Source organism: Psittacula echo (genome assembly GCF_963264785.1).
Source record: "Psittacula echo genome assembly, chromosome: Z".
Classification (NCBI taxonomy): Eukaryota; Metazoa; Chordata; class Aves; order Psittaciformes; family Psittacidae; genus Psittacula; species Psittacula echo.
The window spans coordinates 12862456-12880544 of NC_137742.1; the positions used below are offsets into that span (position 1 = coordinate 12862456).

The window sequence follows — 18089 nt, forward strand, 5'->3', positions numbered from 1 at the left end:
AGCCTGGAAAGTCTTAGCAGAATGTAAGATTAGAACCTCAGAATGTAAGATTAGATCCCAAAGCATCTGAGAACCCCATAACTACCAGAGAGTTGTGTCTGACAGAATACATAAGAGTTAACGAGACATTACAGCCATGGGTAAATTGTAGGAGGAGTATAAATATCACAAATCTACCCAGGCCTCCCAACAACGCTAAGAGGCCCTGGTCCTCACCTCCAGTCTCCTATATATAAGAACTCCTCTGCAAACCCTGCATCCAAAGGGCAATCCAAACTCTTGGCCAGGGCCCTCCTCCCCAAAATCCAAGCACCTTTCCCATCTCCCCCGGAGCACTGAGCCTGTTCTAGCATCCACCTCTACCCACAGTAACATCATGCCTCTGCCTCAAACAAGCAGCAGCATTCACCTAGCAGCGCCCATGCCGCCATCCCACCCATAACCCGGCACAACTTGGGCTCCCCTTTCCTATAAACGCTCTCCATAAGCCCCTAAATAACCGGTGTCCCCTAGCCGTCCCGTTCCCGTCCTCCTTCCCCACACCACCACCGGGCCTCCTCAGCCAGCGTCTGCCCAGCGTCCCTCACCTCGTCCCGCCCCAGCCCCGCCGCCACGGCCCCAGCCGCACCTCACGGTCCTTGAGGCCCAGAAGCAGCACCTCCTCCATGAGGGTGAGCCTCGTTTCCTTGGAGTCGCCCTTCTCGTCGTCGCCGGACTCGTCTCGGCGGCCTTCATCCTCCGAACCGCCCCCCGCTCCCCGCTCCTTGTCAGCGGCGGCACTGCGGGAGGCTTCGGTCCGGCGCTGCACCAGGCCGGAGCTGCGCTGGGTCAGGGAAGTCATGGCTGGAAGCTGCGGGAGGGCAAAGGCCCGCTGCGGGAAGAGGCGACAGCTGGGGAAGGGGAGAAGAGACGAGACGGGATCCGCAGCCGCCTCCACCCTATCCGCACCGGGACAGCGGCCGGCCGCTGGGAGTCATGGGGAGCGGCGCAGGGGGGAGGCGGAGGCTGCGGGGGCCAGCGTCCCCCCCTGCGGCGGCCGAGCTGGCGGAGGCGGCTTCTCCTCCAATATGGCGCCGCGGGCTGATGTCAGCGGAGGATGTGGCAGCGCCGGGGAGAGGGAGGGAGGAGGTACCGGAAAGGGCAGCGCGCGGGAGGAGCTCTGCGTGGCGGGGGCGGGGCGCCAGAGGCCGTGAGGTGGGGGCTTGGGGACCCGTTTTTGACCGTTTCTGACCGTTACTTGGGGCTGTGGAGAACGGCTGTTCCAACGCTCCGGGAGAGGGGCCGGCCATAACCCGGGAGAGCAGGCTGCTGCACTCTCTTAAATCGGCCGGGGGTTGTCTTTAAAAAGTGCCTTATTTACAACCTTAAGCCAGCTTGATTTAATTCTTATCCACAAGACCGTGTCCGACTGCTAGTACAGTTCCCCCTAGGAGTCTCCGTTTATACGTATATATGTATCATAGAATCATAGAATAGTTAGGGTTGGAAAGGACCTTAAGATCACCTAGTTCCAACCCCCCTGCCATGGGCAGGGACACCCCACACTAAACCATGTCACCCAAGGCCTCATCTAACCTGGCCTTGAACACCGCCAAGGATGGAGCATTCACAACCTCCCTGGGCAACCCATTCCAGTGCCTCACCACCCTAACAGTAAAGAACTTCTTCCTTATATCCAATCTAAACTGTTTATGTTTGAACCCATTACCCCTTGTCCTACCACTACAGTCCCTGATGAAGAGTCCCTCCCCAGCATCCTTGTAGGCCCCCTTCAGATACTGGAAGGCTGCTATGAGGTCTCCACGCAGCCTTCTCTTCTCCAGGCTGAACAGCCCCAACTTTCAGCCTGTCTTCATACGGGAGGTGCTCCAGTCCCCTGATCATCCTCGTGGCCTCCTCTGGACTTGTTCCAACAGTTCCATGTCCTTTTTATGTTGAGGACACCAGAACTGCACACAATACTCCAAGTTCAGTTTCTCATCGGCCGAATGTATGTCTACATATATATGTATGTGCACATACACTTACTGGCTAAGCTAAGGTGAGCTCTCACAATCTTCATTTTAAACTGAGGAGACGGAGTCCCTCTGCTCTGCTGTCAATGAGCATCTCTACAAAATTTTAGCCCTATTGACTGTGGTACACCAAAAGCTCAAAAGAACTACTTAATAAGGCTACATCCTGTGTATGTTTCCACGTAGTGTGTTTTATTGTGAGGCTTGTGAGCCCAGAGAAGCTGTGGCTGCCCCATCCCTGGCAGTGTTCAAGGCCAGGTTAGACAGGGCTTAGAGCAACCTGCTCTAGTGGAAGGTGTCCCTGCCTGTGGCAGAGGGCTGGAACTGAATGAGCTTTAAGGTCTCTTCCAACCCAAACCAGTCTGTGATTCCATGATTCTATATATCTAAGATACAAATAAAATACATATATAAATAAAGAATTATTTTCAAGGTTTTTTTAGGCACACCCTGTTTACCAAGAGCTCCAAGTCACTTTGTAAGTGACTTGAGCCTCCATTGTTTCCCACACCCCCAATTCTATCACCAAGCTGTTGTGGCTTGGTGATAATTCAGTGTACCTTCTTCAAGATCACTGGTAAGAAAGAATAGCAGACAGACAAGATTGACCCCCAGAGGAAATGAATCACTCACGCAAGTGTTCACTGATTGATGGACAAAATTGATCCCCAGAGGAACTGAATCACTCCCGCAAGTATTCACTGATTGTTCCTCTTCTGTGTTTTGAGACCTGTTAATTATTCACAGTCCACTTTACTGTATGGCATTCTGCGGTTTTTATATTCCTAGAATTTTTAATTAAACTGATTTGCTGTACCAGTCAAATGCCTAACTGAAGCTTAGGGATATAATATCACTGCTTCTTTCATCAAATGAACATTTGCCTAAAGGAGTGATACCGCAAATTGCATTACAGGATCTGTTTTCTGGAAATATCTTTTATGAGTAGTAATTATACTCAAATAGTCATTAATTTAGGCCTACATGAGCCACTTGGATGTTTTGCTGAGGATCACAATCAAGATGATAGGCATGTAATTAACCTGGGTCATCCCTTTTATTTTCTCCTAGCTTTCTAGATTAGCTTTCTTCTGTTCTTTAGGACTCCCAGATTTACTGAGAATCATAATCTCAATTGAGATCAGAAAGAGGTTCCAGAAAGCTCTTTTAAAAACCTGTATACAAATTATCCTGGCTTAATGATGCAAATTACCTAGCTTCACTACTGCTGTTTAAATTTTTCTTCAAGTATTCTGTTAGACGAAAGTGTTTAATCTTTGTCCCCTATTATAGTATTTACCTGTTTTCTCAGAATACAAGTTTATTTATTGAACACATTTTTAAAGCACTGTTAAAAATTCTTACATTTCAGTCTAGTCATTGTTAGAATTTGCCTTGTATCCACATTCAATTCCCTATTTCTGTTGGCAAAAATTTCACATCACGAATTTCCTTTAATTGCTAGGTTATTTAAAAAAGCAATAGTATCTTCTCCTTTCTTATCAATAGAATGCACTAATTGGGGCTGTTACCATTGTTTTCACCTTTCCATCACACTAGTATGGCATTTTAACCACGTTTGGCTTTTTTCCTGATTGCATTTTATGGCTTAACTGACGAAATGTTCATCAACAACTACTAATTTCTATTTTCTTTGTTTGGGTCCTTTTGTCAAGGGTCACAAAATACTCATCATTATTTTCAGTTTTGCAAAAATCACTTTTTAAAAAGTAACTGATGAAGTTACTAATTTGCCCACTTTTCTGAGTTTTATTACTAAAGTGATCAAAATGTAATCACTTGTAGGTTAATAAGAATTCTCGATTTTGTTGATTGATTTCAGTTTTATTAGGATGAGGTGCACTATGAAGTTCCTTGTATTTGGCAGTCACTTTTCTGGCTTAGAAATTCAGCTTTTTACACAAGTTAAATAGTGTCATTTCAAACAAATATATTTTTTCATTATTAATTTCAGTTCTGATTCTTTATCTAATGAACCTAATCTAATAAGTTCAGTGTGAATCAAATTAAGAATGCATATAATTGAATTTTGAGCGTACTAAATATTTTTTTTAACACCAATACAATGCTGATAGACAAAATCAAAGTCTGAATGAAGAGGATCACAAAGACACATTTCAGCTCATGATTTTGTTTGTGTTGATCCCTTCTACATGACTGAGAGTTGGTATGTTAGCAGGGACCGTTTAGCTTGTTAGATCTCCACCTAGGAGATCCTAATGTACTGTGTCACAACCTTCTTTGCTGCAATTTATTTTACAGTACCAACCTGTATTTGAAAAGTATTGCATAGTCAGATGTGGCTCTATCAGGAGTTCAGAAGGCTGTAAAGCCCAATATTGCATTTGGCACTGGCCAGTGCAACATGTGCGTCATGTCATTTGAGTTGTCACTGGGTACAGACTCCCCTTCCTTCCTCCATCCCAGTCCCAGTGGCATCCAGCCTGAGAGCTGAGGCCTTAAATCCTTTAAACATTCTGTGAAGAAGTAATGATGCAAATGCATAAGCTGTAGTCTATAAATAATTTTGTTTGTCTTGCAGTAAATTCACCTTGTAACACATCCGTGTTTATTCTTAAGCCTGTATCTGGCAGAATTTCTATTAACAGTTGCTGATGACTCTAAGTTATCTTTACTAAATGCAGTAGTCTTCAAAGTAGCTAGGTTTTTTTAACTGTTACTAGCCCACTGGGAAGTTGAAATGAATGGGAAAATAGGAAAGGTGTGAATTCTGGGCTCTTATTTTGTATTGTGCTAGTTGCAATTGCCATGATTATTTCACCATGGCAGCAAGGCATACCTCAGTGATGTCAGCAGAAAAAGTGGTTGACAAACTGGTTGCAAACATCTGTCAGGACAGCAGGTCAAGCAAAGAGTAACTTTACTGAGCAGGAGGTCACATGCTATTAGCTATCCACAATTGTATTGCAACTTCAACATCACAAGCATGATGCACAGCTGGTTAAAGCAAGTAGTTGTAAGAATTCTCAAGCTAACAGATATGCCAGGCTCTGAAATGTAAGATGTAGTGGGTAAATCCTAGTGCTACAGTTGCAGCATCATAACAAGATGCTGCTAGGTAGATTTTTCTCTTGTGGGGCAATTAAATTAATAGCAAATGCATGTTTTGAAGTTGACAGCAAGAAGGCAGCACTTGTTTTCTAGAAGGCAGCTGCTGACTCTCGTACAGTTTCCAGTGGTTTCACCAGTCAAGCTTGTTCACATTCCTGCCTGTGTCTTCCATTCCCTCCCAGTGAAAGTTTGACACTCCCAATTATGCCACGAGAAACAAGTGTCAGGTGGAGCTGTGGCCCGAATCTGCCTAAGGATCTGACTTAAAAACAATAGTCAAAAAAGGAAATGTTTATCCTTATCATTGCAGGGATCTATTGAAAGGGCAGCCTCACAAGCAGGCACTGTATCATTAGTGAAGGAGCGCTGAGCTTAAGTACGAAATATGGAAACCCAATGGCCAGGAGCAAAAGGAGATATGATTTCTTAAGGTCAAACTGTCTTTAAAACCATGCTGATTAAAAGCATGCTGCTTGAGTGCTAGAGTAGACATTAATACCAGAAAGCAACTGGAAGATGCAAACTATCTTGAGATTTGTTGTATCCAATATTATCAGTGTCGTCTCTAAAAACAGGATTTTCACTTCCAGTAAGAATCCAGAGGCTGAAAGTTACACAGTGACAACAAAAGGAAGAGCTCAAAGATATGGGACAAGAGAACTGACTAGAGTAGTATGTGGTAGTGTAAGTGGAAAGAAACTAGAGTCAATAATCAACTGATTGTGGAAATCATGCATAGTACACAGCAGTCACGTAATACAGAATCACAGACTGGTTTGTGTTGGAAGAGACCTTACAGCTCATCCAGTTCCAATCCCCTGCCACAGGCAGGGACACCTTCTGCTAGAGCAGGTTGCCCCAAGCCCAATCCAACGTCACCTTGAAGACGACCAGAGATGGGGCAACCACAACTTGTCTGGGCAACCTGTGCCAGTGTCTCACCACCTTCACAGTAAAGAACTTTTCCCTAATGTCTAATCTAAATCTGTTTTCTTTCAGTAAAAAAATTATTCCCTTGTTCTATCACTACATGCCTTTGTGAAAAGGGCATGAAGTGACTGGACAAGGGGAATGGAGTTTTTTCCCTCTTTTTAAAAATTTGTTTATTCTTACGATTCTCTCTTTCGGTTTCAGCTTCACATGTTTTACTAGTACTGTTGTTCTGGTTACTAAATAAATCCTTCATTAGTCTGTGCAGACCAGCTGGGATTCTTTTTATTGTTTTTAGTAATGAACTTTCCAACACTAGTTGCAAGTTTTCCTAAGTGAAAAGCACTTACTGATATGGCTTTTTCTGTCCATAGAACAAACCTTTGCTTTGACAGTTTTTAATGCCCAATAGTTAGATATCATTTAAATTATCAAAATTTGCCAATATATCTTTTTTTCATGAGACTCTTTAAGGTTCCGCCTTGGGATGATGTAAGGATGTTTTAGGCTTCTCAAAAATATTGAGCATTATTACTTCTAGTGGCATAGGGCCAGCTGTTAATGCCTATCTCATATAAAATTAGATGCAGTCAGTAAATCAGGAGTAAGATTTAACTTCGAGGGGATTGAGTTCAAAATTTAATGCTGCTTTTAGTTTTTGTATACACAAAACCAATAAATTGTGGTTTTTCAGAGACACAGTTTCAGGCATGTTGGAAAAACCAAAGGCAGATATGCAAAGGTGTTATTCACATTTGCCTATTTCAAAAAGGTTTTCTTCCTTTCATGGATTTCCAAATCCTTCCATTTTCTCATCTCCTGTGGAGTTCAAATGATTGCTAGTTCCTGAAATATTTGTATTGTGATAGCATCTTCCTCCTTGTACCTGAGTGATACTGTTCAGTATCAGGAATCTGTACTGGTGTTTTAATATTACAATTATAGTACTAAAATCATAAGGACAAAAGTAACAGTGAGTGTGCTGTTTGTAATGAAGTTGTGCTTTCATTTCTACACTGAGGCAGTTCAACCAGCATCACTAGGAAAAATGTGCGCATATCTTACCTTTCACTGGGTAAAACTGAGTCCCATGAAGCCTCCACCAAAACTGTCATTGGTAATTGGGCAAAATTTGCAATGTTTAATGCAGTGAACTTTATACAAATTCAGTTTTGAAAAATCTTTATTTCACTTCTTAATGTAATAAATGCTTTACTATCTGTTCCTGGAAAAGTGCATAAATACTCATCAGCTCATTAAAAAGGTACATAAAACCAGATGGTGCAAAGAAAATGATGCCATAGAGTTGTAATTTACAAGATAAATAGTGATTAGGCCAGTATTCTTATATAAATAGAGAGTACTCATGTCATTCAGAAATGTGTGTAGAATAAATATCAATTACTTTTGGTAGGTTTACACACTCTTGTTATGACCAAAGACCCACACAAAGAGAATCCAGTAATGAGTGGTAATTCTAGAACAGTAACTGTGAGGCAGAGCCATGGGGCCAATCAGGGAGAAGAATAAGGATTCCAGGAACTAGTGGTCATATCAACTCAGCAAAGGTGTGTGAGCAGCTGGGATAGCAGCAGCATCTCTGAACCTTTATAAGGACTGTGGTAAAGGAGATAAAACTGCATTTTTGTCTTACCTTCTTCCCAAGAAATCAGCTAAGCACATTGCAATGTCGGTTCTGCTCCTGGCAAAGGTTGCACACCCTGCTTGTGCTAGTTGGTTTGTACTTCTGGTGGCAGCCAAGAGGTGGTCATCGCAGCGAGGACCAGAAGGTTTTAAAGTCTGACAAATGATAATTCCTTCCATAATACCTTGTATCCAGAGTGCAAAACCACTGATAAACATTTGTAGATTAAACATGCAGACATCTCCAGGTTAGGGAAATCTATTCATGAGTCAAACGAGGATGGAAATATGTCTAATTAGTATGTTACATTTAAAGTTGGTTTTGAAAATACAGAATAATAAAACTTTGTGCAAGTCTTAGAGAGCATTATGTCTTACTGTCTTGTTGTAAATTTCCTTGCACAGTTGTTGCCATCATGAGCCACTAGAGACCAAACATGGATTTGATTGTGACAGAGGGAGAAAATTCCAGAAGATGTTTTTTGTAGGGGACACACTTGCTTTTAACTGGGTGAGTAGAAGTGAGACTGCCCACTCAGCAGCACAGCACTCCACCAGCCCTGCTGCTTTTGTTTTAACCTGCATTCTGGCCACCTCCATTACTGCAAGACAAAAACTTGAGGGTATTATCCCCGTTTTTCCATAGGGTTAAAACAAGCCAAATGTGCAGACTGGTTTTTGGGGTGTTAATTCTGCACTGGACTATGTCTGGGCAACAACATCTACCTTAGGAATTATAAAATAATATTATTGCTAGATCATTTCTATGTGGTGACTTTTAAGAGATTTCACTGGCTAACACTTTTCCATCCATTCAAACGTTTATCAATAGATTTGGTGCAAAAGTGTTGTTATTCAAACATAAACTTGGTGCTCTTCAGTGGAATAAGTAAATTTTCGTAAGTACTGATTGCATTTAAGAGTTCATTAATGATTTATAAATATGTAAGAACTCCTGCTGTGTACTCATGTAGCACCGAACACAGGACTAACTGCACATGGCTTAAGTAAAGATGATGTACAGTATCTAACCATGAGACACAGAGGGTTGTGATGATGTACAGTATCTAACCATGAGACACAGAGGGTTGTGATGATGTACAGTATCTAACCATGAGACACAGAGGGGTGTGATTCTAGAATGTCTCTTGTTTTTTAATAGTAGTATTTCTAGCAATCACAGTGGGTTCATACGGAGCAGAAACCTGATAGTTTCTGATAGTTTTCTATGTAGATAGTTTATAGATAAACTTCTGATAGTTTTCTGAACTATCAGAAAAGTCATGATAAAGCAGTATTTTACAATCAGCTTTGTACATCTATAGCATGCTCATATTTCTGCCTTTGACGGATTTTTTTCTCCCTAAAAAGTAGATTGAGAAAGACAATGAGATTTGAGGCTTCAGTTGAAGATAAAAAGAGCTAAAACAGCACCAGAAATACACAGTATGGCTGGAAAAGTTATGTGCTGGTTTTTTTTCCTAGGGACCCTGAATGAGGAAGTGGGACTCGACAAATGCCTCACTGACTCCAGAGTGAACCAGTCGCTGAATACATTCCTCTGCATGCTGGAACATGCAGCACACCATTAAAGAGCTGATGAGCGTGACAAGAATAGAGTCAAAAAACTTGGCATGAGAAAAGTTCTCCAAAATACTTTTCTATACCTGGGAGGAAAAGGAAATAAAGTTTAAAATAAGTGCTACCATAGCTTATTCAGACGTATGAACTGCTGTCTTGCTGATGGCCACTTATTTTTGCATTATCATATTTTTGTTTTTTTTAAAGGTACTAAGTTGTTGCAAATCTAGCTTTGAACAGGGCAGAAGAAGCTTTCTTTTTCTCCTGAATCTGGTTACCATTAGATTAAAACTTCAAACTAGGACATTGATAGCTGCCTGCATCAAAGCCTCAAGCTTAGAATAACAGCAGTGTGTGGCAAATGGCCATCAGGTCACCTTCCCATGCTGATGCAGGCAGTTGCAGGACTAGCTACAAAACATAGCCTACCTTTTGGGCCTCCCCAGAGTCTGCCTCCCACAGCTACAGGAGGTGGTCTGATGCTCAGAACAATAAGCTATGTTGCCAAAGCCAGGATTAGACCTCCAGGACTCCAGTAACTTCCCCAGAGAGGAGAGATTAAAAAGGATCAGCAGCTAAATTATTGCTGGTTACAAATTAAGACAGAAGTTAGAAACAAAATCTTAGTGGAGAATCCCAGCTGATGACTGTTAATAGAAATACATTCAGCAGCCTAAGAGCTTGGCCCTGGCAGGGTCCAGGAACCTCCAAACACCACAAATACACCTTAGTACAGTGGGGAGTGAGAGAAGCTGCTCAGTGTATTTCACCTGCACAGACATTGGGTCAAGATCTCTGATATGTAAGTCATCTTCGGAAGAAAAAATAAATGTCTTTCTGCTCTTGCTCAGATACAACAAATGTCTGAGCTTTCCTTATTTCATAGATTCAGTTTAGGTTTCACAGAATCATGTAGGTTGAAAAAGACCTTTAAGATTATCGAGTTGGACTGTTCACCAAAAACCACCAAGTCCACCACTAAACCTTGTCTCTAAATGCCACTTCTGTATGTCTTCTGAATACCTCCAGGTCACTCTGATGAGTCAGCCATCTGTATCAAGGTATCCAGCTTTGGTATGCTTGGTCTTCTCTCATCAAATGTTTTGCCTAAGGTTTATCTATGCACCAGCCTAATTTGCGAAAGGCTAAAACAATGATTTTACTTAGCAACTATTTGCTACGCAGTTAAGTTCTTCAGAGTGGAAAAAAAGAAAAAATCCTTTAAAAATCCCCCCAAACTAAAACTAGCCTCAATGTTCATAGCCTAAATAGTGGAGCAGCAAATGCAACTCTTGTGTTTTTGCAGAACAAATGCATGAGCAGAAGACGCTTTTACTGGCATTAAGCATCAAGATGCATCTACGGCTGAAATCCAGTGAGATGATTTCTCACTGCTTACAGTAGGTTAGCAGGACCAGGCACTCTGCCAAAGCAAATAAAGCACTCCCTCCCTATCCTGGAAGCATGGTCCCACTCTGACAAATAAATTTAGGACTTTCCCTCTTCTTTAAATCAACTGGGCTCTGTTTTCCTAGCTGCAAACTCAGCCTGGAACTGGGGAACCAACTTGGCACTTTACCGTCAGTGATAAACATCTTGCAGCCAAAACCAAAGCACTACTTATATCTGCACAACCCCACAACTGTAAATTGGCCTGAGATACATGTGTCATGTTTGAATACGTGGTTCACTAGTCATTGTTAATATAAGGTTAATACAAGGTGCTTAGTGTTTCTAACATCCTGGTTCACAACAGGAACTAGTTCTGGCACTGCACAAGGCCACGTTGCTCTCAGCTGTGCTACTGCCATGGAGCCAAAAACTTCAGCAAATTATTTTTGTGGAGGTGTACTACGAGCTGGCAGTAGCAGGGACTTTATTTTGCCATTAACATCAAGAAATGCGGCATGGAATATGTAGGAGGACCAAAACTGAAGAAGATGCCATTTTTACCACTTTCCATTGGCAAGACTATATCGGAAAGATACTGTTGCACAGAAATAACCCTGGAATTTGAAAATACATAGATAAAGCTACTTCAAAGTAGAACTTTTGCTATGCCTCTTCAGCACAGCTGACAAAAATCAAAAAACAATCAAGATTCCTAATTCTGCTCCATCTGCCAGTTTCCCTTCCACAGGAAGGGACCTTTCTTGCCCTGGGCAGTTGGCCAGCTCAGAGCCCGATAGCTTATCCCAGCTAGGAATAAAGCATCTTTGATGCAGTTTGGTTTATTTACAAGAACATGCTGCCCTACTCCTTTGAGCACAGTATAAATCAAACAGCTGGAGACAGTTTCTTTAAACACAGCTCTTGCAGCCTGCACCTTACGCAAGAGCCCTTTTCTCAAGGCTTCTCCTACCAGTTTTCCATATAGCAATGCATTTCTTGCTTCTCACCACCACCAAATACATCTAAGAATTGTCACACCAAGGTTACTGATGAGTGGTGACGCAGCTATTGCCTGCCCCAATATGAGACAGGCTGTGTGGACTTCCATAGCTCAGCAGCGACAACTCGGTGATAGCCACACAAAAATTACCTGTTCATTAATGCAATGGGTACCTTCTCACAGCAGGCCCAGGGGGACCTTCAGTGAGTGATTTTAGCTCAGCAAGATCTTCCTGCAGGTTTAGTGTCTGGGTGGTACCTACTGGCAAACCAACAGTTAAATGAAGTGAACAAAAGCTAATAGAGATGCATGAAATACATTTTCTACACCTTTAAAATCAGCCATACCTAAAGGGACTCAAAATCCCACCATAAAAGCTTTCCAAAAATTCACGTGGCCAAACAGATACTGTTAAAGGGTAAAACTGCTTGTTTGTGGTGGGTTGACCTTGACTGGATGTCAGGAGCCCAACAAGCAGCTCTATCGCTGCCCCTCCTCAACAGGGCAGGGGGAGAAGAACATGGTAAAAGATTTGTGGGTCAAGAAAAAGACAGGGAGAGATCACTCACCAATTACTGACACAGGACAACACAGACTTAGGAAGAATTAATTTAATTAATTGCCAGTTAACATCAGAGTCAGATAATGACAAAAAATAACAAACCTTAGAACCTTCATTCCACCTCTCTCTTCTTCCCTTGTTCAACTTCACTCCTAATTTCTCTGCCTCCTCCCCCTGAACAGCACAGGGGGATGGGAGTGGGGATCATGGTCACCCCATCACACACATTCTGCTGCTTTCTCATCCTCACACTCATCCTCTGCTCTGGTGTGGGATCCCTCTCACGGGAGACAGTTCTCCAGAAACGTTTTCAGTGAGAGCCCTTCCCATGGGCTGCAGTTCTTCATGAACTGCTCCAGCGTGAGTCCCTTCCATAGACTACAGTCCTTCAGGAAGACTGCTCCAGCATGGATCCCCTGTGGAGTCAGCAGTCCTGCAGCAAACCTGCCCCAGCAGACGCTCCTCTCTCCATGGGGCCACAGATCCTGCCAGGAGCCTGCTCCAGCCCTTGGGGTCACAGCCTCGTTTGGGCCTGCCAGACCCAATACAGTGTTTCTTTTCCCCCACACATTCATGGGAAGACGAGCTAATTCTCCTTTACTCACTTAAAAGGGTTCAGCTGGATTGAATTCCTTTTCAGTCACTCATGTGATTAAGTTTACCTTTTCAGCTCCTCTTTGGTACACTCAGGTATTATTTAACTAACTGAATGTAACTATTCAAAAGTAATTTCTTGGCGGGGAAACCACCATATGCGATGCTCCTCATACAGATGCAAAGATTTAAGTCAACTTTTCTCTTGGAGTGTGCATTGCAGCAGGGAGACGTTTGCCTTTGTGAGGGTGGAGCTGGTAGGCAGCAGGTTGTATATTGGTAACTGAGAGGAAAATGGTCACAAACGGGAATGTTGTCTGCCAGTCTAGATGAAACATTGTCAGCAGCTAGCATCAGTTGGGCTATTATTACTTTAATAAGATCCAAAAATGATGAAGGAACATTTATATTCTGTCATTTCCTGCTGCCTAAGTGAGTCTGGGTCTCTGTTAATTTCAGCTGTTTGCAGCATCCACTATTACCTGCGGAATTCCAGAGGCTTTACATATTCATGCAGCCTCTACTTAACACCATTACTTAGGTAATGGGTTTACTATTATGGTATTTCAGTAACTAGCCACTTTTATCATCATCTCTGCCAGACCAATTCTCTTCAGGTCCAATTTGAATCATAAAAAGGGTCACTTAGAAATGACACTAGGTGGGTAATTTTCACTGGGAAATTAGGGTCTCTCAGTCAGAATAGAGAGAGCTCCTTCCTGCACCTGAGACAATGGGCTGCATATGGGCACAGCACATCACCTGCATCAAATTTGAATAAACCCAAGAAACAGATAAATAAAAGATGCTAAAAAGGGGGTGGAGTAACCAACCAGCTCAGCTATGCATGTCTGAGGCTTAGAAAATCAGGAATGCATCAGGAATCCAAAATCACTCTCTGAGCAATGGTTGTTTTCAGATTACAAGTCAGAACATGATTTTTGCTTTTCAACAGCTGCACTCAATCACTGCTTAATCACAGCCCAGGCAGCAGGATGGTGTTTGAAAACTCTGTCAGTTAAAGCCAAAGCACAGCCTAAGGGTCTGCAGGCCTGAAGAGCTTCACAGTGTGGCTGTAGATTGAAGTACCTGGGTTTGTTTACCTTACCTTCCAACTGCAGCAAACAGGTAAGATCCACTGCAGCCACACTTTAAATCACTTTAAATTGAGGTTTCTACAGGCAGCCTCAAACAAAGCAAAGCTGGTTTTGGTTGTGGTTTTTGGTTTGTATTTTTCTTTTCTCACAAGTGTTAAATAGCTGGAGTTAGCCGTGCATGTAATTTACATTTCAGCTAGCTGCACATTAGATGTGGTTCCCAGGATTTACCTCTTTCAACAACACAGCAGCGCGAGAGCTGGATTTACTGCACTTGTGGTTCCACCTCATCTGCTTGAACTGGGGGTTGCCTATTGAAAAGGGCACCCTCAAACAATTTGCTATTGTTGTGTCCCCTTGCTAGGGGGAACATGCTGTGATTTGGATCAATGAACGATCTGAAAACCAATCCACAAAAGCAGAACACGTATTTCCATCAAATCAGCTGTCAGCTATGTGACACTAACAGCAAAGGTGGTGAGAGCAGTGCACAACAGGACTGATCCCCGCTGGCAGCCGTCTGCTAGTGCCCCTCATCTGGTGTAACCCAAACCCAAACCCTGCTGAGAGAACAGACCATGATTGTTCTTTGGCTGCTCATGACACTCCACTGCAGGTATTAGTACAGCAAACTACTGAAAGCCATCGAGACACGCTGCATTAGAAAACACAGCTTGGGATTATCACCCCGCTTTTTCCCTGATGCAGGTTCTGTTTGTGAAAAGTGGTGTGCAGGAGGATTTTACTTATTCTAAATAATTATTTTTTTATATTATTACAGGACAACTTCCAGAAATGCCACGCTCCTTACTGGCAGGGAAGCAAAGGACCCTACACTTAGAAAAGACTGGTTAAGCCATCTGTTGTACTTACTTTTTGACTTCCAGCTATTCCCACCACCTCAGAAGATCACAACATGTTAAAACTAAGTATAGCTGGCACATATAAAACCAATCTTTTCCAAAGGTAAATGAACTGCCATCAGAAAAACACATCAAGAAAGACTTCTTAAGAGTGAACCCATAGTGGAAAGTTTGGGATGGGAAACTGGATGGCAAATGTAGCAAATGGCTCGTAGGAAACAAACTGGGTTTATCTGTGTTGGGAGCTTAAGGAGCTTGGTGAGGAGCACACTGGTTTAATTTCTGAATTGGAGTCACAGTGGAAGTTAAAATATATTCTTGCATCATCACCAAAACATGAAGCAATGACACTTATACTCTGCATAAAATTTGCTTCCCTGTCATCACATTCATCTATAAGCATACTGTAAATCACTACCTGTAGATACACAAAAGTGAATCCACTGACTGCAAAGTGAGCTAGCTAGCAAGCCCACAACACTCTGACACTTAAAAGCTTACTAGTATTTCTAAAATATTTGAAGATGGACACTTAATTAGCAAAACCAGATTAATTCCAGCTGTGTTAGCTGTTCCTAATTGGGAATTTTCTTCTGATGGGAATAAAATAATGATCATAAGTGACCTTTCAGAACTCACATGAATGTCAGTTGATCTCCAGGAAACTCAACAGTTCCCTACAGTAAAATGAAAAATTTATTTCAGAACACAAAACGAGACTTTATCCAAGATGAAGAAAAACGTTGCATTAAGAGAACACCGCCAAGGATGGAGCAGTCACAACTTCCCTGGGCAACCCATTCCAGTGCTTCACCACCCTCACAGTAAAGAACTTCCTCCTTAGATCCAATCTAAACTTCCCCTGTTTAAGTTTGAACCCGTTACCCCTTGTCCTATCACTACAGGCACTAATGAAGAGTCCCTCCCCAGCATCCTTGTAGGCCCCCTTCAGATACTGGAGGGCTGCTATGAGGTCTCCACGCAGCCTTCTCTTCTCCAGGCTGAACAGCCCCAACTTTCTCAGCCTATCTTCATACGGGAGGTGCTCCAGTCCCCTGATCATCCTCGTGGCCTCCTCTGGACTTGTTCCAACAGTTCCATGTCCTTTTTATGTTGAGGACACCAGAACTGCACACAATGCTCCAAGTGAGGTCTCACGAGAGCAGAGCAGAGGGGCAGGATCACCTCCTTTGACCTGCTGGTCACGCTCCTTTTGATGCAGCCCAGGATACGGTTGGCTTTCTGGGCTGCGAGCACACACTGAAGCCGGCTCATGTTCATTTTCTCATCGACCAACACCCCCAAGTCCTTCTCTGCAGGGCTGCTCTGAATCTCTTCTCTGCCCAACCTGTAGCTGTGCCTGGGATTGCTCCGACCCAGGTGTAGGACCTTGCACTTGGCATGGTTAAACTTCATAACAAGTTTAAAGCTAATACTCTTCAAATCAAACTTACATCTCAAGACAGCCTCTCCAGGACTCACAACTATTTGTGGTCTTTGCTACATACTCCTAACACAGCCAGGACAACACCATTTCAACTCCTTTTGTCTTCAGCGTGGAGGTGCCCTCCCCACAGAAATGTTTCTCCAGCTGAAACATCAGCTATCATCACCTTCTGTGCCTACACTTTTCCAAGGTAACTCTTGCTCAGAGTTCTGCCATCCTGCCAAAAAGCATGTGTCACAAGCTAACTTCACCATAAACCAAGATAAAGGACCTGAGTCCATCAGGTGGAGTTTGCCCCTCCCACCCCACCCTCAACCAGTAAATTAATCCTGGAAAAGCACATAAGGTTCTGTATATAGAATGCTGTTTCCAGACTAAGAGTTCACTAATCCATCTCCTCCCTGTCCCAGGAAATAGAGTCCATCCCCCATAATTCCCAAACAGTTTTATGTAAAGCCTAGTAAGTCTCAAGACAGTACCATGCAATAAGTACTGCATATGAAGTTTACAGCTAAAGATCAGAATTAAGGTGATCTCCGCTGTGACAAAACTAATCCGTTGCTAGACATGCACAGCAGGAAGTATTTTACCACCCCCTGAAGTTACACTTGCATGCGTTGAGAAGAATGGAAAAAGTTTTAACTGGAGCAAGAGATCAGGAGGTGAAGTTGGCCCTGAGTAACTGTATAAAGTACACATTTGCTTTGCAATATGGTGTAAATCAATAACTGAGCATTTTCACTAGTGAATGCAGTCTTAAATCCAAGCCAAGTGGTCAAAGTACATTCTGATCTTTAGAAGATTTGGGTGAGGCAGAGGCACACCTTGTGTTACAGTACGACGGGGCACTTCACAGCCACCGCATAGGCTGTTGCTGCCTGAAACTTCAAGAGCAAGTGTGTCAGCACTTTGTAACATTCTCTTTAGAAAATACCCAAGGCAGCAGAGTGTTTCCCCTGCAATGGGGAAGACATGGACACTGCTAAGAGGTTAATAAAGCCTCAAATACTGACATTCAACAGGCACTTTCTAGACTACATTAGTAACCACTGTCCTATTGCACTGCATGGAACTTTCACAGTATCACAGTATGTTAGAGATTGGAAGGGACCTCAAAAGATCATCTAGTCCAAGCCCCCTGCCGGAGCAGGAACACCTAGATAAGGTTACACAGGAATGTGTCCAGGCGGGTTTTGAATGTCTCCAGAGAAGGAGACTCCACAACCCCCCTGGGCAGCCTGTTCCAGTGTTCCGTCACCCTCACTGAGAAGAAGTTTCTTCTCAAGTTTAAGTGGAACCTCTTGTGTTCCAGTTTGTACCCATTACCCCTTGTCCTATCATTGTTTGCCATTGAGAAGAGCCTGGCTCCATCCTCCTTTATATATTTATATACACTAATAAGGTCACCCCTCAGTCTCCTCTTCTCCAAACTATAGAGACCCAGCTCCCTCAGCCTTTCCTCATAAGGGAGATGCTCCACTCCCTTAATCACCTTAGTTGCCCTGCGCTGGACTCTCTCCAGCAGGTCCCTGTCCTTCTTGAACTGAGGGGCCCAGAACTGGACACAATATTCCAGATGCGGTCTCACCAGGGCAGAGTAGAGGGGAAGGAGGACCTCTCTCGACCTACTGACCACCCCCCTTCTAATACACCCCAGGATGCCGTTGGCCTTCTTGGCCACAAGGGCACAGTGTTGGCTCATGGTCATCCTGCCATCCACTAGGACCCCCAGGTCCCTCTCCCCTACACTACTCTCTAACAGGTCCTTCCCCAACCTATACTGGAACCTGGGGTTGTTCCTGCCCAGATGCAGGACTCTACACTTTCCCTTGTTATATTTCATCAAGTTTCTCCCTGCCCAACTCTCCAGC

At 43.3% G+C, this 18089-nt stretch overlaps 1 protein-coding gene across 1 annotated transcript in view; it reads right to left on the minus strand.

The window, feature by feature from the left end:
- GOLPH3 (golgi phosphoprotein 3) overlaps nt 1-1080 on the minus strand; it is a 34265-nt gene extending 33185 nt beyond the window's left edge. Inside the window, exon 1 of the mRNA XM_080638794.1 lies at nt 629-1080. Coding sequence (XP_080494920.1) covers nt 629-841 — 213 coding nt within the window. The 5' untranslated portion in view covers nt 842-1080. The remainder of the gene's footprint in view (nt 1-628) is intronic.
- Between the last annotated feature and the right edge of the window lie 17009 nt (nt 1081-18089).